Source organism: Aspergillus foveolatus, assembly GCF_047715535.1.
Source record: "Aspergillus foveolatus strain CBS 279.81 unplaced genomic scaffold BDW70scaffold_1, whole genome shotgun sequence".
NCBI lineage: Eukaryota > Fungi > Ascomycota > Eurotiomycetes > Eurotiales > Aspergillaceae > Aspergillus > Aspergillus foveolatus.
Window position 1 is genome coordinate 783,639 of NW_027396065.1, and position 19,919 is coordinate 803,557.

Consider the following 19,919-nt stretch of genomic DNA (forward strand, 5'->3'; position numbering starts at 1 on the left):
AGTGTCCCAGCGGGTGTTCGAGAGAGTAAGTTATGATTATGTGCAAAAAACTGTTTAACAATAGTTAGATAGCGCAGCTTCTATGCTCAATTCATCCCTAGGTAAAGTTGCGCTGTAGAGTCTAGACACACGATTCAGGTACTGAACGGCACCCCACATTAAAGTCGCCGGCAGAAAACATCTCTCTAACTTCAACCTCTCTCCTCTCTTCCATGGATCTTCTATCCATCCTCCCTGAAATTTCGATAAAATCGTTCTCCCATATCCTCCCGCCGCTCGAAAGAAGCAGAGTTAACACAGTTGATCTCATCTCGCTGGATACCCTCGAAATCGCGAAACGCGCCCACGTTCCCCCTGCAGACGTCCGCCGTTTAGCCAACCACGTCATAAAAGCCCTGCACAACGATGTCGGATTTGAAGAAGGCTCCCGTCCCGAGCAAGAACAGCCTGATAGCAGCCCTGACCTCGAATTACCGCTGATTCCAGGACCGCGGACGAAGCTCGACCTATCGCAATGGCGCACGATTAGCACTCTTGACGCCACCTTAGATACCCTGTTGAATGGAGGAATTGCAACCGGATATGTGACCGAAGTGACTGGTGAGAGGTATACACAACCTGGTCATATCGTCGAGGGGCATGGCTGATCCACTGCGCTGTAGCGGGAGCGGCAAGACGCAGTTCTTGCTTGGCCTGTTGCTGGCTGTGCAGCTTCCACCACCTCAGGGTGCGGGCAGAAGCGCGATATACATCTCTACGGAAGCCCCTCTCGCTACCAACCGGCTTTCCCAGCTTATCGAGTGCCATCCGTATCTGTCGACTCTTTCGCGCGAGCAGGCCCCTTCTCTGGGTAGGATTCTTTCCATAAACGCAATGGATCTCGAGAGCCAGGATCACATACTAAGTTACCAACTGCCCGTGGCTATCAAGCGATATAATGTTGGGCTAGTTGTAATTGACTCTATCACCTCCAACTACCGGGCCGAGCATACATCCCACGATCTATCCGGCTTGTCGACGCGCTCAGGGGAGCTCGCCAAACTAGGCCAGATGCTGCGCAACTTGGCCGCGAGCGAAGATGTCGCCATTGTTGTTGCAAATCAAGTCTCGGACAGATTTGAGGGTGACGCTCCCTTGCCTTTTTCAGGGGTGACCGGCGACCGGGCGCCGATGTCTTCTCCCGCCACGCAACAAGTACGAGACTACTACGTCGGATTTGACCGTGAGGCTGCCGCGTCGCCTTTGTCTCGAGTGCGGACATCAGAGCCGGCTAACGCGGAGCTAAATCAACATACCCTCGCCATTCCGCAGTGCACGCCGAGCTTCACTTCTTCATCACCTCTGCCCACGCAAGATGACCAGCCGCAGTTCGATGGGTCATACCTGGTAGGCAACCCAGTGCGAAATGAGATTCTCAGCTTGCAACATCAGCAGCGTTTTTTCACCGGATGGGGGGACTTTCCTTCGCCGTTGGCTCACGGTACGCAGCCTTGGGTCCAACAATCTACTCTTAAAACTCCGACGTTAGGCCTCGTCTGGTCCACGCAAATAGCATGCCGGATTGCCCTAAAGAAGTATACTCGGACGACTATTTTTGACGCGGTATTGGATGGCAATCCCACCATACCTGCCCAGGAACTCACTTCCCAAGAACAAGACGAGCCATCTGAGTCTGAGGTCGCATCAGATGCGGCTTCTCTTCCTGAAGAGAGTTCAACCCGACCAAACAGCTTTACTGCTATGGCCATGAAAAACGTGCCTACAGCGTCAGCTCCACAGATAATACAGTCTACCGAGCAATCAATCCAGCGAACCATGAAACTGGTCTTTGCTCCATGGGCCGGAGGATCTACGCCTCTATCGTCTGAATTCGGAGATGAAGTGGAGTTTGAGATTTGGAAGGGAGGTATCAAGTCCGTTAAGAAAGAGTAAAGCAGACGATGTTTACATGCCAATCCGCTTTATGGTCTGATATGTGCAATGTGGCAAGGCTCATAGCTGGAGCTATGTACAAGTCTCTGTACAATGCACCACTTGTACAATCACATGTGCCGAATCTAGGTAGACTCAGGTGCCTGAATAACATCGGCCTGGGTCATTTCTCAGCAAGAGATCAATTCTTCCTAGACTTACACTTCGGCATCTCAATTTAGTGGATCCCAGTATGATTGCTATTTGATTGGCCACTCGGATAACGTCGCTTTAGAAAATGCCTCGGCTTCCCCTCGGCCCCAGACTGCGAGCATAGTCAAGAGGCAACTCCTCATGTCTTCTCGTCCATCTACCTTTCTCCTCTCCACTCCTCATTCACTTTCATCCCATCACCAAAAGTCAGCCTACAATTCAATATCTACAACATGGCCACCGAGCGCCTAAACTCCATCCTTTCTCACCTCCGCCCAGGGAATAAGGGCGTCGCCGCTATGTCAGTTGCCACCTACCATCCGCATACTTCCACCACTTAAAGCACAGAACAAGACAAGACTAACCATCATCCAGCACACAAAAGAATCCTGACGACGTCGTCATAACACTCTCCCTCCGCACGCCTCTCACAAAAGCTCGCAAGGGCGGCTTTAAAGACACAGAACTCGACTACCTTGTCTACGCCTTGCTGAAGGAAGTAATTGCAAAGTCCCAGATCGACCCCAACCTAGTCGAAGACGTCTGCCTCGGCAATGTCAATGATGGCAAAGCTGCCTACCTCGTCCGGGCCGCCTCCCTCGCCGCTGGAATTCCACACACAGCCGGCGCATCCTCGGTGAACCGCTTCTGTTCTTCCGGATTAAAAGCAGTCCAGGATATCGCGAACCAGATTTCGCTGGGAGCCATTGATATCGGTATCGCTGTCGGCGCGGAGATCATGTCTGCTGGCGGTGACAGGCTTAACAAGCCTTTTAATGAAGAGGTGCTGAAGAGCCAGGAGGCGGCGGACTGTATGCAGCCGATGGGGCAGACGAGCGAGAATGTCGGCAAGGATTTCAACATCAGCCGAGCACAGCAGGATGTGTACGCGGCGGAATCTTTCCGGAGAGCTGAGGTCGCGCAGAAGGCGGGTTGGTTCGATGATGAGATCGTGCCGATAACGACCCGCGTCAAGGATCCGAAGACCGGCGAGGAACGATCTGTGACACTTACCAAGGACGACGGTGTGCGCTATGGAACGACCGTCGAATCCCTCTCGAAGATTCGACCTGCGTTCCCCCAGTTCGGTGATAAGAGTACCGGCGGGAACTCGAGCCAGGTCACGGACGGTGCGGCGGCGGTTCTTCTCATGAGACGCAGCAAGGCGATTGAACTTGGGCAGCCGATCCTGGCGAAATTCGTCGGCGCGACTGTCGCGGGTGTCCCGCCGCGCGTCATGGGCATTGGACCTACGGCTGCGATTCCGAAGCTGTTGAGCAAGTTCAATCTCGACAAGAATGACGTAGATATCTACGAAATCAATGAGGCCTTTGCGTCGATGGCGGTGTACTGCGTTGAAAAGTTGGGTTTGGATCATGCGAAGGTTAATCCTAGGGGTGGTGCAATCGCGCTGGGACACCCGCTCGGCGCGACTGGGGCGAGGCAAATCGCGACGATTCTAAGTGAAGCAAGGAGAACGAAGGCCAAGGTGCTTGTTACGAGTATGTGCATTGGCACTGGGCAGGGCATGGCGGGATTATTTGTAAACGAGCAGGTTTAAGCTTTGCTGTTGACTTACTGGATATTTGTTAGCTGTCAGTATAAAAACCGAGCACGTCATGTCTATAAAAACGAATCTATGCATGTGTATGGGTATAAGGCTAAAAATGAAGTACAAGCAGAGTCATGACATACGCCATCAGGAAAAACCATCCCTCTTCTCCTCCTTCGCCCTCCTAGCCCTCTCCTCCGCCGCCCTCGCAAGAACCTCCCTCATGCCCCCACTACTAGCACCAACCTCACTGTTACCCCCTAGAACCTGCGAGCTCCCCACAACGCCACCCCCATCTACAACATGGCCCCCTTCCCTTTCCACCTCCCAATCACTGGGATTATAGAACTCGTCTCCCCCTGCCATCCTTCCCCCGCTCCTATAATCGCCCCTCTCCACCTCCCCCTCTATTTGCTTAGTGAGGTCCCAGAAATCGCGATCATGGTCGCTAAACACACAGTGCGCAAGCTCATGGCACAACGTACGTCTAATCGTCCGATAATCACGGTATCCGTCGTAGGCGTCTGTGCGGAGACGCAGCTCAATAACTTCGCCCTTGTTGCGGTTTAGGCCGAGCGTGCGCGATTCGGAGGTTGTGTGTTCAGCGGGATCCATTTCTGTCAGGAGCGGCACGGAGAAGCGATGTTTTGCCATTGCGGATCTGATGCCGGGATCGTCGCGTAGGCGTGTGAGGAATTGGAGGCTGCGGGCGGGGTTAGGAAGGTAGGGGAGTGGCTTAAGGGTGTGGAAAGTGTAGTTGTTGCTGGCACTGGTGGAGGAGAGGGTGTGGATGCCGCCTGAACGGGTTGGAGTTGAAATGCGACTGTGCGCCCGAGCTTCAGCTTGAGCAGTGGCTCGTCTCTCGTCTCTTCGACGTGTCTCGGCAGCTTGGGTGTTTAGGCTTTCTATCTCGTTTGCCGGGGTGCCGAGGAGCGTAATCTTCAGTTTGGGAGAGTCAAGCGGGAGGAGCTGTGATAGGGAGGTTGATGCAAAGGGCGCTTTCAGCATGCCTGGTTTCGGCGCGATGAGGAGCTTCTGGTTCTCAAGAGGGATGTGAAAGTCTGAGGCGAGGGTTGTTGCGAGGTCTTGGAGGGTTGCGTCTTGGGGGAGGGTAATCGGGTGGGTGTTGCCGTGGTAGTGGATTTTTATCGTGAGAAGCGTTGGGTCAGCCATTTCTGCGGTACTTTGTGTTCTGAGGAGTGGACCGCGGAGCGAGTACAGGCGACATGATCTTATAGAGACGTGGAAGCAGGTAGGCAGAGGCGTTGATGATGAATCCATCGGTCTTCGATCACCTTCCACCCCCGGTTAGTCAGCCGGAGATTGTACGGAGATTACTATTCAAGTTTAGGATACGGAGTAAATACGTCGAAGTAATTGGAAGAACGGGTCCCAAAAGCCCATCTCCCAGTGATGAATAATATTCTTAATTATAATAATAGAGATACAGATCATCAGAAATGCTACCTAGCCCGAACGCCTATCCCTGGACTCCAACCCATAATGTACATGCAGCACCAACCTGACGATACACGTCGCGATAAAAGTCGACTCGAACAGACAATGAATGACTACTCGTATTGGCGACCGTCCTTATCACCTTCTTTCGCTTTCTTTTTCTCTTCGGCAGCGATAACTTCGTCGGAAACCCATTCCTCCTGTTTGGGGACCCAAGTATAACTACACCTATTAGCTTCTAGGCTGCCAATATCCGGCCGTGAACTCACTGGTTATAATGCGTCTCTGACAATGCTTTCTCACCGTACTCATCTATCAGGACTGACTCGTAGCGGTAAGGAACCTTGGCTGCCACGCCTTCGAAGAAGGATGCACGAAGCGGGTATATGTCGCTAAGCATGTAATTGTGGTTATTCTTGCATCCCCACTCGTTCGGCTTTTCTTCGTTGAGTTTACTGAGCCCCGTGATGTCGATGTAGAGACCTGTCTGCATGTCAATCCACCGAGCGTCGATGATGTTCAACCCTTTGCCGCGGTCACGTTGCCGCGCCCAGGGATTGACATCTAGAAGATAAGAGTGTTGCGTGTCGGGGTTTGTGGTGTTATATTGAGCCACCGTCCCGTTGAATTCGTCGGCGAGCCGGAATAGCGTAGCTTCCGAGACCTGGGTGTCGATATCCCAGTCCCAAGGCATAATCTACTATTGTGAGCCATACGCGCGGTTTTCAAAGATGCAAAGCACAAACCCTGCCATTCCACCACCATCCCAACAATGTCCCATGCGCAAGCCAGGTCTCTAGGTTGTGGCTGTTAAAGAACTCGAAATACGAGTGGATGATATGTGTCAGGACTTGCGAACGCTGCTCTTTAGGAACCGGATCTTTAAAGAAGCGCGAGTCATAATGGGCGTGGATCTCGTCATTCCCCGGCTCCTGAAAGTACTTGTACTCCTCCGATGTGTTTAGACCGTACATGGTCCACAAATAAGATGGATCATTTATATCGGCGGCGGTGCCTAGAATGCTGCCGTGAACGCTCGCTTTCGGCGCGCTGTCCGGGGCCGGACCTGGGAGGCCTGTGGCTGCTGTGATCCAAATCGCACTGGCGAGAGCCAGTGTAGTCTTCTTATGCATCTTGGGTCGGAGCTGGATATAGGTTAAAGACGAGTCGTAGGAAATCACGTTTTCGTTCGCATTCTGCTGTTAAAGAACGTGGGGATTTTGTATTCTGAAAAAATAAGAATGAGGCGTAAGGATAGAGTAAAATGAACCGTCCACTTGATAAAAATTGTTGTCAAATTGATTCCCCAGACGGCTAGGCCAGCTCAAGTCCCCTAGAACGAAGACCTAGACGGTTGGTAAGAGGTATGAGATAGAAATGAGAGAACTGTAAAGATGTGAAGAGATGATGGGAAACAAACAGGGGAGGAGCACGAGGGGTCGAAGTCACTAAGCAAAAGGAACGTCAGGACTCAACCAAGCCGAGGTCTCCTGCTAATCTCTATTTCCTTGTCAAAGCTGGGGGATCCACAATGAAGAAGGGGTTCAGGAACTGAACTTCAGCTAGATTAATCCGGTCTACGCTACGTAATTAACCTCCTCGAATTATTGAGGGGAAGGGGTGATTGGTTGCACGGCAGCAATTCACAGACATAGTGTTGCATTGATCCTCACTACTCGAGACCCTGAAGACGCAGGGGAGAGAATAATGGTACTCTGCTCTAGACGGCATACATTTGTTCAGGGTCCACTGCATACTGAGAACCATGAGCCTGATCGTCGCTCTCTCGTGTGCCATTTTGCCTGATCCGTCGTCCCCACTTTTATTATCCCCTTATAAGGCAGGTAGGCTTTAAGCCTCGTTGTTTGATGACGTTTACCAGGACTGGATATGCCGGGAACTTTGGTAGAAAGATGCAATGCGTGGTAGTTTCGCTTAATAGAGATTTTCGTCATACGCAGAAAACCAGAAGGAAAAAAAAAGGTGCAAAAAAAGAACTGGTCCCGGCGAGGATCGAACTCGCGATCGCCAAGACTCCCTCTTGAGAAAGTTATAAGCTTGACGCTTTAACCGACTAAGCTACGGGACCAGATGACGTTCGTTTTCGACTGGCTAGAATAGAAGTAGCAATCTGACTTTTCAGCGCAAACGTTCAGCACATTTTATCTTGACAAATGCTGTCCGAGCTATTAGGCGAAGTCTTATAAATCAACTGTGTTCGATTTTTATCGCTTGTCAGGTAAGAAGTAGCATATTTGTTTGTGGTTCGTAAGGATTGTGCACTGTTCACTGCTCACTCTGGTGTTGTCAGTGCCGGGCGAACCCGGACTGAAAAATTCTTTCAATACAGTGCAGTCTCAGAGGTGGAGCTCTGAGAGCAAAAAGAACATTCATCCTTTGCGTTTGGGCAGTTTGTACCGTGGTTGGTTGCAAGTTCGGTGATTGGAGCCACTGCGAGTTGGAGAGGATGTATGGCAAGCTTGCAGACCGGTAGCTTTCAGCCGAGATTAGGGTTTGAAGATCTTAAGAAGGGCAAATCTCTATGTATTCAGTGAGGATCATCCAGCTTTGGATGATGTATTTGTGTTTTGGTTGTTAAACGTATTGTAGATGTCTTATTCGGAGGTGAATGGCCAGAAATAAAGCATAAGGCCCAGCGGCAAAATATATGTCTTGAAAATTATAGGGCATCACCGTAGACTCGTCAAAGGGCTTGTTACTATACACTGTCTAGAATATTTCAATAGGCTTTTAGTGGTTGTCATCTGCTGATAGTCCTCTAGAGAACAGCTGAAACTATATATCTGTAGACATGAACGGTACTGAATGTTTTAACTACCTTGGTCGGGTACTAAGAGCGTTAGGCTTTCGCGGCTATGCGAGATCCTGAAAAGTATAGAAGCTGAACAATACGCCCTGCAAATCATGAAGTATATATGGATACGCAAGGTATTAAATCCTCTAGTATTAGCGAACTTATAAACTTTTCGCCAACAGTCTATCCACATGCCCGATATCTAATCCGTCCATCTCGTCATCACGATGCGTGCCTTTGAAGCTGCAGCTTGATCCAGTACACGGCATCTCGTATAAAAAGGGTTCATCAAACAGATAAAATGAGTATCGTTTTACTGCCGTAGCTTCATGGATTGCAGAAAAAAGTATAATAGAGTAACCCGACAAGATTGAGTGAATTCATGGCGATTATCGTCTTACTGAGAGAAGGGTGGATTATTCGACGGGCCGCCTACTGCTTGTCGGCATCAGCGTTTTCGGGAGCGGCTTCGCCCTCGGTAGGAGCGTCCTTCATCTCAGCGTCGGGGTTCTCTGCCCTCTTAGCCTCTTCGGCGGCCTTCATGGCCTCCTCCTCAGCCTTGCGCTTAGCCTCTTCCTCAGCACGCTTCTTCGCAGCTTCCTCTTCCTGGGCCTTCAGAACAGCCTGGCGCTCGGCCTCGAGCTTCTCGCGGTGGCGCTGGATGATGGGACCGGCAACGAAGCGGATCTCATCAAGCTTGGCCACATAGACGGACTTGGTAGCATCCTCACCATCCTCGTACAACCAGTCCTACGTCGAAAAGTTAGTTACCGCGCATCATAACGCCTTTTTTTAATCAAACATACCTCTAAGTCGGTCAGCTTAGATCGCAGCTTATCCTTCTCCTCCTCACTAGCGAACTCGGCGTAGACGCCATCGATCTTATCACGCAGCTCGTAGATGGTACCCTCCAGCTCGTTCTTCTTCTCGTCAGTCTCGGCAACCAGCTTGTCCTCCATGTACATGGAGTTCTCGCGCTCTTGCCAGGCGTCCTTAAGAGATTGCTCAAGCTGAGCAGTACCGCTGGAGATGGGAAGGTCGCCCTTGCGGACCTGCTTCTTGACCTTGCGGGTCTTCTTGGGCTGTTCAGCCGCGTCAGTTTCCATGGCCTAGCACGAAGTTAGCAAGACTATCAAACGAAAAATGACCTTGGCTGGTAACTTACATCACCGTCCTTCTTCTCGCCCTCCTCAGAAACAGGCTCCTCTACCTCGACGTCCTCAACGTAGTATCCGGACTCCAGGTTCAGAATACCGTGCAAGTTCAGTCTAGCCTTGAGCTTGCAGATCATGAAGTCATCATTGGCGTCGGCCTTGACTCCCTTGACAGAGAAGCGACCAACCCATGGGTTGACCTTGCCAGGAAGCGCCTCGGGATTGGCATAGCGAGCCTCGAGATCGAAAGGCTGCTTGCGGTAGAAGGTGAGAATCTTAGTTGATGGCATAACGTTGCCCTTGTTAAAGACGGTAAGGCTGGTGTCCTCGTCAGGAATGTCGGGGGACTGCTCCCATGTGAATTCGATGGGGTAGGAGACGATGTCGTGAACGGAGAAGTCACGGACACGGAAAACGGGGGAGAGGATAGCGCAGCTGAAAGCACATCCACGGGCAATGGCTTCATCCTGGTTGAGTGTGAAGGAAAGGTTCTTGCCAAAGAACTTGTTGACCGCTTCTTTGATGGCAGGGACACGAGTGCAGCCTCCAACCATCTCGACGAAGTCGATGTCCTCGGGCTTGAGCTTAGCTTCCGCGAGAGCCTGCTCCAAAGGAACGGTAACGCGGTCCAACAAAGGCCTAACCATGTCCTCGAGCTCCTCACGCTTGACCATAGCGCGAACATCAACGTCTTCCATGAGAGATTCGATGCTCATAGGAGCGACTGTGTTGGCAGACAGAATCTTCTTGAGCTTCTCGGCAGCCACAAGGGTACGGGCCCAGGCCTTGGGATTGGTGCGGATATCGATCTTAAACTTCTCCTTGAACTCATCGGCGAAGTGGTCAGTCAAAGCTTTGTCGAAGTTACGACCACCAAAGTGGCGGTCGCAGGCAGTGGCCTTGACGTTGAGTTCTCCCTTGCGGAACTCGACGATAGTGGCAGTGTAGTCACTGTAACCAATATCGACAAACATGACCCTTCTGGGCTTCTCCTCAGGGCCAGGAAGGTCAAGCTTGGTGATACCGTATCCAAGGGCGGTAGCGGTAGTGTCGTTGATCAGTCGAAGAACCTTAAGACCGGCAATCTCACTGGCATCGAGCATAGCGCGGCGCTGGATGTCGGTGAACCAAGCGGGCACACTGATTGTGACATCTGTGACGGGGAGTTTCAATTCTTTGGAAGTGATATCGCGGATCTTGGTCAGATACATGGCGACCAGCTGAATGGCGGAGAACTTCTCCTTCTTGCCCAGATAGCTGACCTCAACACCGGCCTGGCCATTGACGTCACAAAGCTGTGCAACGCTGTATTCCTGCTCGATCTGAACCTCGGGATCGCTGAAAGCGCGGCCAAGCAGGCGCTTGAGATTTCCAACTGTGTTCTTGAGGTTGGAGGTCTCTTGTGTCTTCGCGGCTTCACCAATGTGTCTGCTTCTAGCGCTGAATCCAACAAGGGAACTAATCGTCGAATAAAGTTAGCCTCAAAATTAAAGCAAAAACAGAATAGAGAAGAACGTACGGTGTTTGTCGGTTGGAAACTTCGTTGGCAATCTATTTGTTGAGAATATGTTAGCCTAGCGTCCCTCGACAGTAAAATTGAGCGGCGGGGGCGTAGATACGCACAATGTCAATACCCTTGTTTCTAGCGACACCAATCTTGGTGCTTTGGGCACCAAAATCTATACCGACGACAGACATTGTGACGGAAATCTGAAATGCGGGGGAGAATAGATGGTAGGAGGGGGAATCGGGAGGGAGATGGAGAAGAGAGCAAGAGGTGAGAGGGGAGAATGAGTGATGGTAATAATAATTTGCAGCAGCGGCGCCACTCGAGGATCTGTTCTTAGGTATCTGGAGGTGTGGCTAGGGCCAACAACGTGGGCACTTCTGGGTCGTCAAGCGGTCAAGACTTTTTCCTTTCGATCCACTTCCAGTGTTCGCAAAAACACGCTGGTCAAATTGAAATCGAAAATCTAGAGTTCGACGTCTAATATGTACGTTTGCAAAAGGCCAAATCTACCTGAGCGAGAAAGCTTTGCGTTGATATTTTGTCTTTGTGCAGCCTTGATGCTTGGCCGATGCCCATCGAACCTTCTGGCTCATGCTGGACACCTGGACGCCCCTCATTGACCGCCTTACCAATTTACGGCAGAATCTTTGCTTGGAGGGGCTGGTCGCTTATCGATATGGTAAGGCTAGTCCTAAACCAGTAGCTGCCAAGATTAGTTACCTAAACCAAGCCAAGTCGTCAAGAGTATTAATTATCACTTAAGTCTTCTCCCGCAGGGGAACTTTTCGTGTGGCACAAGTCTCGGATTCGTGCATTCATAGGAATCTTACTTCATAGTTAGATAAAGGAAACCAAGGCCAAGATATACGCACATTAGCATTATGTAATAGTTTGCACCAATTAGCTAAGATATTCCAGCCGTTTTACCAGCCAAGAAGGTGAGGTGGTTGGCAACGCAGTATGGAGAAATAGGCTTCCAAATGTCGCACTTACAGCTAAGGACTGCCATAAGGAATGAACGGGACTACATCGAGATGACTCCGTGGTAGCCGAGAAATGTATGACTAGGGATCTTCTTTGCTAATAAAAACATGAAGGACACACTTCAGTATAATCATGCTAACCGGATTGTACCAATGCCCTAAAAGTACATAATATTCCTTCTGTTCACCGTCACTTGCCCTGCCTTGTCTGAATCGCCCCAACACCATTCTCAGGCAACCGTTCCTCGCTTTCGTGACTTTGCCGGACTCGGGGTCTTGCTCAAGCGCTGCGTCTGGGAGACTTCTGTATTTGAGACGCATCTGGTCATTGTAAGGCGATTACTCGACTCGTTCGGTGGACATGATGACCCTGTAGTTTGACAATCTTCTGGTGTCTCCATTGATTTGGTGACTTCTGCTGCTGTTGTTGTCGAATCCAGTGACGGTGCTGGACTGGCCAATTTGTTTTCTATGATGACACGGTTGCCATCACCGCTTGGTCTTGGTAGTCGGGGATCATTTATGTTCTGAGAATCGTGAAATGACTCTAGGCTGCGACGAGGCGTTGAGGCCTCTTGAGCCTTGCGACTAAGGTAATATTTCTCGTCATTCATCAGGCTCTCCACGTTATGTGGCATCTCGATAGAATCCACGGAAGACAGTACAGACTCTGTCGACCACGGTGGATGTAGGCCAATTTGAGGTATTTCTGGAAGGGGCGACAAAAACTTCGTCAAGCCAGCCTCTGTATCATTGACCATCCCTCCTTTGACGGGCATAAGATCTCCATTTGAGAAGCGTCCGGTGACCTTCTCCCACGGGTGGACAGGCACTCCTTTTCCTTCGATTGCTGATCGAAACGTCTCTACCTTGACGTTCAGCTCGTCTCCCTGTGCCTCTGCCTGCCTCACGGCTTGTTCAGGGGTAGTAAACTCATCGGCCCTGGCGGCGTCGGTCCTTGGGCCCCCCCATGTGCGGTGGCCTGCAGTAAATATTCCATAGACCATATACAGCCAGTTGAAGAAAGGGTTCAGAATAAACATCAATGGGTAGAGCCAGGCCTTGTACCTTTTGAGCTTCAGACCGAAATAGAACATGAGCGTGTAATTGAGAGCAAGCGAGATCACAACGAAGCCCACAGGCAAATCGTCAACTCTACTGGATGTCGTCAGAATCGATATGAGCAGGATGAAGAAAAGCAGTGCAGTTGTTCGGATAGTGTTTTGCAACAGGCGAACCAAGCACAAGAGAGGATATCGTCTCCACAATCGAACGTCCGTTAACATACAGACTTCGTTGGTTATGTAACCGAGGAACCATCGTCGGCGTTGCTTCAACAGGCTGTTGAATGTCTGCACTGCCTCGGTCTTGCAGAACGCGGTGGTGCACATCTGAATCTGGTAGCGCTTCCGTGCTCCAATCATGAAGAGATGGGTTAGCCAGCGATCTTCGCCCAAATAGCATTTACCATAATCGAACAGGTCTTCACATTGTTCAGCCTTGTCTGCAAAGTAGTATTTGGCCATCTTGCGAAAGGCAGAAAACCGCAGAATCGTCAGCGCTCCTGGAAGGCAAGTAACTGCGCCACAGCCAGACTCAACCGATCGCTCAAAGAGTTGTCCATGTATGTATTCCATATCCTGTAAGACGGTAATGAGAGAGTTCTTTTCGGTAGTTGACGTAATGATCCCGGCCATAGCTAACATATTGCGCTTGCTTCCCGGCTTCAATTCCATGTCGTACATGAAATTCTGAAGGCAAAGCCGGTCCAGCATGCAGTCAGAATCAATGAAGAGCAGGAAGAGGTCGTCATGCTCCTTGAGGTAATCCGCGTACACTTTATCGATGAGCCTAAATGTCTGCTTCTGGCAATATCGTTTGCCGCCATGCCTAAACCGGGAAACTGTAATCCTTGCTCCTTTGTATGTCACGTCGATGCTTTGGGGATAGCTCCGAAGTGAGATTGGGATGCCGAGGTGGTTAATTACACGAAGGTACGGCTCGTCAATGAGGCTGCCGTCGTAGGATAAGAAAACATGGATACAACACCCGGGGTAGTCACTATCGACGACCGAATCAACTGCCTTGATCAACGTTTCCGGTTCTTCCTTGTACACCGGCATGATGATGACGACTTTTGGCGCAGTTTTAGCATCGAGGACCTTTTGAATTCTTCGCGTCTTGCCTATCGAGTTGGTGACGATCCTGTAAACGCAGAACAACCATGGTAGCGTCAGAAGTCCAGCAAAAGCCCAGAACGCGAACCACTGAAGAAACGAGACCATAGCAGGAGGGAACTTGTTTTTGATATGCGGAGGGAATGGAAGCGTTGTGATCATGACTGGTAGGAAGATTCCCCTTCAAACGTATTAGCTCATACCCTTTCTATAAATCCACTGCTGCGAAGACCGACCTTAGGGCTGAGAAAAGGATGATCATCATGACAGCAAGAGCTCTGATGCTCCAGTGGTCGGCTTTCTGGTACACTTTAATGAGGCAGTATACGAAAGCCGCAAGGAAAAGGATCCATTCTATGAAAGCCGCTACCATGAAGGGACTGATAGTAGTGATGAAGATTATCTGGAAGCTATGATTAGATGCGGGACCTTCCATGCAGGCAACAGTAAACTCACGTCTCTAACAGGCCACTTGGGTGTCGCGCGGCTGGCCTTTGCTATGGCATCCCATTCTGGAGAGTCGTCCGGCAGGGCTAGCGACCCCGTAGTATAATATAGAGGCATCGCCGATTCTCGATTCCGTAAGGTAGGGGGTTAGGCGCACTTTAGAAGTTCGTCAAAGACCGCTTGCTGGCGAGATGCGTTCTGTAGACATCTACCGTGACCGTTGCCATCGGCGTGCTCGACATGCGAGAGAAGAGAAACAGCGCCGTAGTCAATGTTGAGGAAATAAAACTGCCGACTTATGTATGCAGAACGGGTTATGTAACAAGACAAGTAGGTAGATCGAGGATCAACCGCAGTAGAAGATATTTGCCAGGCGAGTGGCGCGGACACCAGAAGGCAGGAGCGCTGGACAACCCTCTGCGAGTATGGCGACCGTGAGGGATCATGTTCAAGCACGGTCTCCCAAGATTGCTGTACGAACACTGACTACAATGTCAATTCTCATCTTCTCCAAGCCAAAGATCGTCTGCCTTACAGTTATTGTACTTATAGGGCCTGTTGACTGCTTTGAATTGTTGAGCGACGTCGTAGTGTTGATGAGAAGACGAATTGGGAAGGAGGCAGACCTAACCCGGCCGAAATGGGTTAGTGCCATATCTTCCCAGGCCCTTATCTGCCTCAGGTGACTTTAATATGCCTCAGGCATAAGATTGACATTTTGAGCTCCGCAGCTCAGAAAATTTCCCCCGCCGCACCTCAGCGTCTCGTTTTGTCTGAGAAAAGTGTTCCGGTTTCTGTGCGTTTTTAAGGAGTCATAGGATCTTTGATTGATATTTCGAGGTAAGGAGCATGATGCTACCCGGTCCTGCTGCAGCATTTTGCGCTTGAATGCAGCCTCGCTCATCGGCGCGTCGGCCGTTCGCGATGTCCCTCCGAGATTCCTGTCGCTATTTGTCTTATCGGTCATGAATTAAAACTCAGCCCTACTGAAATCTTAGGCGCTCATACTTACTGACTGAGTCATAATTCCAGAACGCTGCTCGCTCCTTTCTAGCACCGTTTTCTGTTTCTCTCCCTTTTGTCGTTCACGTCGCGGATACCATCTGTCGCGTGATTCAGTTCGCTATGGCCGACGAACAGAAGCCGGTTACCGCCCAGGCGACCAACGCTGAAGCTGAGAAGGATGTCCAGAATGTGCTCGCGGAATTGAAGGGCGAAACCAAGGCCCCTGTTAATGGCACGGAAAAGGAGGAGGCCAAGGAGGCCTCCGCAGACAAGTCTGAGGAAGCGGAGGAAGCTCGCATTGTCGCTGCTGCCGCTAAGCTCGGCGAGAAGTCAGAAAAGTCAGAGAATGGGAACCAGGCAGAGGACCGGGGTCGGGCCAACCGACGTCGCAACGAGAGCAAGTTCGATCCCTCCACGCAGAAGGAGACGGACGACCCAGTCGAGATTCGCAAGCAGGTCGAGTTCTACTTCTCAGATTCAAACCTGCCCATGGACAAGTTTCTACTCTCCAAGGTCGGCGGTAGCAAGAACAACCCCGTGCCCCTCGAGCTCCTCCACTCCTTCAAGCGCATGCGCCGATTCCAGCCCTTCAGCGCCATCGTTGAGGCGCTCAAGAACTCCGAGACCCTTGAACTCACAGACAATGACACTGCCGTCCGCCGCAAGGTTCCCCTACCTGAGACTGTCAAGGACACTCATGACCCCACTGTCGTTAAGGTGTTTGAGGACAAGGCCATGGCGCGCAGCATCTACGCCAAGGGTTTCGGAGAGGAGACCCCTACCACACAACTTGACATTGAGGCCTTCTTCGCCCCTTACGGACCCATAAACGCCATCCGTCTCCGCCGCACCAACGAAAAGTACTTCAAGGGAAGTGTCTTTGTTGAATTCGCCTCCGAGGAGAAACAGAAGGCCTTCCTGGAACTAGACCCCAAGCCCAAGTGGAAGGACCAGGAGCTCATCATTAAGAGCAAGAAGGAATACTGCGACGAGAAGGTACGAGAAATCGAGGCCGGCCGCGTCAAGCCCAGCGGTGGCCGCGGCCGCGGCGGGGCTCGTGGTCGTGGAGGTCGTGGCGGCCGCGGCGGTCGTGGAGGACGCCGTGACAACAACCGCGACTGGAGGGAGCGACGTGACGAGGACCAAAAGCAAGGCTTCAAGAGCAGTCGGGACGAGCAGCCCGAACGTCGTGAGGTCCAGAAGGATGCTCGGTAAGACTACCACCAAACCTCGCTACTCAACCAAGGAATGCTAACAGTTATAGCGGTGTGCCTGTTGTGCAGAGCACCGCCGACGCAGGTCAGAAGCGCACCCGTGAGGACGAGGCGAGCGGCGAACACCCTGCCAAGAAGGTCGACACTAAGGAGTAATGATCTTGCATTCACCTACTTGCATATCTGCTATATGAGTTTTTGTCTTAATTGGGATGGCAAAAGTTACCAATACCAGCTTGTTTTCAACGGCCCACCACCCTGCTTCATCTTGGAAACGAGTTAGCATGTATACGTAGCGTAGAGCGCGTTGGTCAAGATACACACCTAAGGGACTACGTACCCCCCTAAAACTCCAAATCATAAGCCAATGTATCCTCACACAGCTCTTCCCTCATCTTATGCACCCTAATATCACAGACAAACAGTTAACCCAGTCCCATGAGTCAATTAAAACCCCTCCCACCACCCACTCCACCCCAAAGGTGTATAAAATAAACAGAAGACTCACTCCAGATGCGCCTGATGCACCGCGTATCCCTCCAAATCACTGGGTTTCTCTAGCACAGCAACAAGGCCCATATCGAAGCCCTTCGCACGCGGAACACAGATTGGCAGCGGTCCGCCGGCCTTGAGCGAGAGCAGGCCAGGGATCTTGCCGACCATAGACTGGGCGGTTGAGGTCCAGGTCTGAAGTTGCGCAGGAGTTACGCCTTGTTTGAGGCGGAAAAGGACTATCGCATGGTGAAGATAAATGCTTCGTTAGCGAGAAATGGGAATTGGAGAATAGGAAATATGAAGATAGGGGTTTAGGGCATGCGGGGAGAGGGGAAGGGTACCTATGTGGTAAACGGGCATTTCGGCGCTGGGTCTTTATGCTCTGTATGAAAAGCTAAGTTGGGTATGTACAGTGAGTTAGGTAGTTGTATGTTCTAAGAAGTTCTAAGCAAGATATACGCGATGCGGGAGTTTTCGGACAGATATACTGCTGGTATGAGGGGGAGTGTGGAGGGGTCGGACTGGCTCCGACTTAGGATCCAATATACTGGATTGCATTGGTACTCAGGAGAAATACAGCCGCACGGAGTATAAATCTCCCTATAATACAATGTAGCCCTATTTTGAAGCCGATTCTGTGGGTATTCCAACTATCATTATCTAGGACTATCCGTCATCAACACAAAATACCTAAGGATGATTATTTTTTCTTCTTCGTCTTATCCACCACCTCGATCCACTGCGTCTTTAGGCCCCGCCTAGTGAGCGCGGTATCGATAACTTTGCGTTGGTCACCCTGGACCAGAACTTCCATTACTCCCTTAGGAGCGCCGGTAGCTTGCGAAACACTTGTGCTGCTGGCGCACTTTTTCTGCAGTTCTTCAGCGAGAAGAGTTGGTATGATGCCAAAGACCTCTAGGTTCGAGACTTTTGTAACTGTCTTTGAACCCGTGCGGCGTTCGACAGTCACAAGGGCTTTGGGCGCCGCCCCGGCTTTGGGCTTCACGTCGGAGAGTGTTTGGCCTGGTTTAAGGATGGCGTAGTGCGGCGCCAAAAGGGTGGAGTCTTCGGTCAGGCGTTTGAGGAGGAAGTCGCGGGTTGTCTTGCCCCTGGCGATGGTATTCTTGTCGTCTGCTGAGGAGGAAGTAAAGATAGTGTTTGCTAGAAATGGGGTGAGGGTGAGGATGCGTTTGTTCTGCGGATCGACGATCGGAGGGTCTTGAGCCTGGATGTACTCGTCTATTTGTTTGGAAATGTCGGAGTATTTATAGTAGTTGCTGGGGTGTGTGCTGGAGAGAGGAGGAAACATTGTCGGCGTGAGCTTTGCTGTCGGTCGGTATAAGGTTTGCACTGTAAGCGTCTGGCCCACGGAGGGATCGCCGTCTGCAGCTGTTGCGTACTTCTTGCCAGCCGCATTCGACGGCTTCCCTGCGCCTTCGACCGCGTTCTTGTTCGGGAGCCTGTACGGGGTGAAGTTGACGACTCGGCGGTCGTCAAAGTCCACGTCGAGAATAACGGTTTCCTGCCCGCTGCGGTCTTTTGACTTCACTAGAACCTGCTTGTCGAGGTACTTGATGAACTTCTTCACGTTCTTCCAGCTTGTTTTCTTGATCTGGTAGAACTGAGCTTGCTGCGCGGTGTATATAGGGAGATATGGGGTGATCATGTTTGCCATGAACGCTGACGGCGAGACAGGGAGAGACAGGCCATGGTTGGGTGTGGACGGGTTGTCCTGCTTCAGTTTGTATAGAGAATAAAGGAAGGCCTTCTCGAATGCATCGTCGATTTCTGCTCCTGTTAGTATTTTGAGTCTGGTAGAAACGGCAACCGTACCTTTCGTTGTAGGCTCTTTCTCGACAATCGGCTCTTCCACCGCTTCATGAGCAGGCTCTGCAGCATCTGCTTCGACTTCCTGACCATCTTTATCTTCCAACTCCAGCCCTTCAACCTTTTCCTCAATCCCAGCTTCTCTCTCTTCCTCCACCTCATCCCACCCCTCCAGATACTCCGGAGCAGGAACACCAGGTCTCGAGGACGGGCTCCACTCCCACAACTCATCCCCCTCCCAATGAACACCCCGTACAGCATGTCCCTTTGTCCCCTGAACCTCCCCAAGAACAGAAACATCAATTTCGCAGATTCCCACAAACAACGGCACAGTCACCCTATCCAAGCTCGCCACCGCGACAACTGCTCCCTTGACCGCGCGCTCATCAAACGGAGGCTCATTTGCCAGGCCCGGTGTCATCAGGTCCGCGCCAGACCGGAGCTTCCCCATAACAAACTCTGGTGTGTGGAGCAATGGTACGATGTTTGGATTATGCCAGAGCGTGTAGACGGTGGGGTATAGACGTTTCTCAGCACCGGGCACTTGATCGATTTTGAACCAGAGGACTCGCTCATCGCCGTCGCTGTGGGTGCCGACGTATACGGTGCCTTGGACTTCGCGTAAATCAGGGCCGGCGGTCGTTGTGAAGCGTGCAGAGAGGCAGTTTTCGGGGAGGAGGGCATTGCGTATGGATGTGAGGGTTGGTTGTGCGGGACTCGTTGGAGTGACGTCGCTAGCCTCAGCGGGCGTCGATGGTATCGCAATCTTGTAATCGCTGATGATCTGATCAGCTAGTTTGCGCCGGTCCGATGATCGCAGTGGAGAGAGGTTTTTTATCTGTCATGCTGAATATGAGATAACTGTTCTTCGTTGTTTTCGCAGATGGAGGAGCTTGCGATGCGGGGTAGCACTTACGGTTGGCTTCTTCTTGAACATGATGCCAGCAGAAAGCTTTACTGTATGCCAAGCTAGATATGGACTTGGATAGATGCTCTGTTGATCTAGCTACCTGCAGCGGCCGAGTGAGGTGATGTGTTAAGAAGAGGTAGGAGGGAGTTAAGTATTTGATGGTCAGAAAGGCTGGATTTTCAACCCCGCAACAACGATCGCCCGCGAGTCCCCGCTTGAGCTCCAGGCCTACAAACCGGGACTACAAA

General features: G+C 51.2%; 9 protein-coding genes and 1 non-coding gene across 10 annotated transcripts; 3 read left to right on the plus strand and 7 right to left on the minus strand.

The window, feature by feature from the left end:
• Window positions 1-212: 212 nt before the first annotated feature.
• BDW70DRAFT_165552 (putative DNA repair protein (Rad57)) lies at window positions 213-2,398 on the plus strand (the record flags this gene model as incomplete). Its single annotated transcript, XM_073741774.1, has 2 exons — window positions 213-607; window positions 663-2,398. The coding sequence occupies 2 exons, from the start codon at window positions 213-215 to the stop codon at window positions 1,930-1,932; spliced, it is 1,665 nt and encodes a 554-aa protein (XP_073601202.1). The 3' UTR covers window positions 1,933-2,398.
• kat1 (putative 3-ketoacyl-CoA ketothiolase (Kat1)) lies at window positions 2,146-3,895 on the plus strand. Its single transcript, XM_073743767.1, has 2 exons — window positions 2,146-2,425; window positions 2,500-3,895. The coding sequence occupies exons 1-2, from the start codon at window positions 2,358-2,360 to the stop codon at window positions 3,683-3,685; spliced, it is 1,254 nt and encodes a 417-aa protein (XP_073601203.1). The 5' UTR covers window positions 2,146-2,357; the 3' UTR covers window positions 3,686-3,895.
• BDW70DRAFT_155068 (putative zinc metalloproteinase) lies at window positions 3,824-4,849 on the minus strand (the record flags this gene model as incomplete). Its single annotated transcript, XM_073739972.1, has 1 exon — window positions 3,824-4,849. One exon carries the CDS (start codon window positions 4,847-4,849, stop codon window positions 3,824-3,826), a length of 1,026 nt encoding a protein of 341 aa, XP_073601204.1.
• A 220-nt stretch (window positions 4,850-5,069) lies between these two features.
• BDW70DRAFT_125917 (putative mannosylphosphate transferase (Mnn4)) lies at window positions 5,070-6,662 on the minus strand. Its single transcript, XM_073734989.1, has 3 exons — window positions 5,881-6,662; window positions 5,404-5,831; window positions 5,070-5,356 (listed from the first exon to the last, which is right to left on the minus strand). The coding sequence occupies exons 1-3, from the start codon at window positions 6,265-6,267 to the stop codon at window positions 5,248-5,250; spliced, it is 924 nt and encodes a 307-aa protein (XP_073601205.1). The 5' UTR covers window positions 6,268-6,662; the 3' UTR covers window positions 5,070-5,247.
• A 470-nt stretch (window positions 6,663-7,132) lies between these two features.
• Window positions 7,133-7,223, minus strand: BDW70DRAFT_t17. The gene has a single exon. It is a non-coding gene; the product is annotated as a tRNA-Ile (tRNA).
• A 770-nt stretch (window positions 7,224-7,993) lies between these two features.
• Window positions 7,994-11,142, minus strand: hsp88 (Hsp70 chaperone Hsp88). The gene is made up of 5 exons (XM_073734990.1): window positions 10,727-11,142; window positions 10,623-10,654; window positions 9,115-10,561; window positions 8,756-9,058; window positions 7,994-8,699 (listed from the first exon to the last, which is right to left on the minus strand). Exons 1-5 carry the CDS (start codon window positions 10,799-10,801, stop codon window positions 8,382-8,384), a joined length of 2,175 nt encoding a protein of 724 aa, XP_073601206.1. The 5' UTR covers window positions 10,802-11,142; the 3' UTR covers window positions 7,994-8,381.
• A 684-nt stretch (window positions 11,143-11,826) lies between these two features.
• chsD (chitin synthase D) lies at window positions 11,827-14,337 on the minus strand (the record flags this gene model as incomplete). Its single annotated transcript, XM_073739973.1, has 3 exons — window positions 11,827-13,954; window positions 14,010-14,176; window positions 14,230-14,337. The coding sequence occupies 3 exons, from the start codon at window positions 14,335-14,337 to the stop codon at window positions 11,827-11,829; spliced, it is 2,403 nt and encodes an 800-aa protein (XP_073601207.1).
• A 641-nt stretch (window positions 14,338-14,978) lies between these two features.
• On the plus strand, window positions 14,979-16,780 carry BDW70DRAFT_125923 (tRNA maturation protein LHP1). Its single transcript, XM_073734991.1, has 3 exons — window positions 14,979-15,060; window positions 15,253-16,436; window positions 16,490-16,780. The coding sequence occupies exons 2-3, from the start codon at window positions 15,346-15,348 to the stop codon at window positions 16,593-16,595; spliced, it is 1,197 nt and encodes a 398-aa protein (XP_073601208.1). The 5' UTR covers window positions 14,979-15,060; window positions 15,253-15,345; the 3' UTR covers window positions 16,596-16,780.
• Window positions 16,781-16,943: 163 nt separating this feature from the next.
• BDW70DRAFT_155073 (uncharacterized protein) lies at window positions 16,944-17,294 on the minus strand (the record flags this gene model as incomplete). The annotated part of the gene is made up of 2 exons (XM_073739974.1): window positions 16,944-17,170; window positions 17,276-17,294. The coding sequence occupies 2 exons, from the start codon at window positions 17,292-17,294 to the stop codon at window positions 16,944-16,946; spliced, it is 246 nt and encodes an 81-aa protein (XP_073601209.1).
• A 340-nt stretch (window positions 17,295-17,634) lies between these two features.
• Window positions 17,635-19,790, minus strand: BDW70DRAFT_165559 (putative RNA binding protein Ligatin/Tma64; the record flags this gene model as incomplete). The annotated part of the gene is made up of 3 exons (XM_073741775.1): window positions 19,678-19,790; window positions 18,768-19,599; window positions 17,635-18,728 (listed from the first exon to the last, which is right to left on the minus strand). Exons 1-3 carry the CDS (start codon window positions 19,696-19,698, stop codon window positions 17,635-17,637), a joined length of 1,947 nt encoding a protein of 648 aa, XP_073601210.1. The 5' UTR covers window positions 19,699-19,790.
• Window positions 19,791-19,919: the final 129 nt, after the last annotated feature.

Excerpts from the sequence above, each read along its gene's own strand:
- BDW70DRAFT_125923 (XM_073734991.1), top strand. The coding sequence starts at position 15,346 with ATGGCCGACGAACAGAAGCCGGTTACCGCCCAGGCGACCAACGCTGAA. Across the intron at positions 16,437-16,489 it reads GAGGTCCAGAAGGATGCTCG|CGGTGTGCCTGTTGTGCAGA; the intron begins GTAAGACTACCA and ends TAACAGTTATAG.
- kat1 (XM_073743767.1), top strand. The coding sequence starts at position 2,358 with ATGGCCACCGAGCGCCTAAACTCCATCCTTTCTCACCTCCGCCCAGGG. Across the intron at positions 2,426-2,499 it reads AATAAGGGCGTCGCCGCTAT|CACACAAAAGAATCCTGACG; the intron begins GTCAGTTGCCAC and ends ACCATCATCCAG.
- hsp88 (XM_073734990.1), bottom strand. The coding sequence starts at position 10,801 with ATGTCTGTCGTCGGTATAGATTTTGGTGCCCAAAGCACCAAGATTGGT. Across the intron at positions 10,655-10,726 it reads GAAACAAGGGTATTGACATT|ATTGCCAACGAAGTTTCCAA; the intron begins GTGCGTATCTAC and ends CTCAACAAATAG. Across the intron at positions 10,562-10,622 it reads GTTTCCAACCGACAAACACC|TTCCCTTGTTGGATTCAGCG; the intron begins GTACGTTCTTCT and ends TTCGACGATTAG.
- BDW70DRAFT_125917 (XM_073734989.1), bottom strand. The coding sequence starts at position 6,267 with ATGCATAAGAAGACTACACTGGCTCTCGCCAGTGCGATTTGGATCACA. Across the intron at positions 5,832-5,880 it reads GATGGTGGTGGAATGGCAGG|ATTATGCCTTGGGACTGGGA; the intron begins GTTTGTGCTTTG and ends TCACAATAGTAG. Across the intron at positions 5,357-5,403 it reads TCAGAGACGCATTATAACCA|TTATACTTGGGTCCCCAAAC; the intron begins GTGAGTTCACGG and ends TAATAGGTGTAG.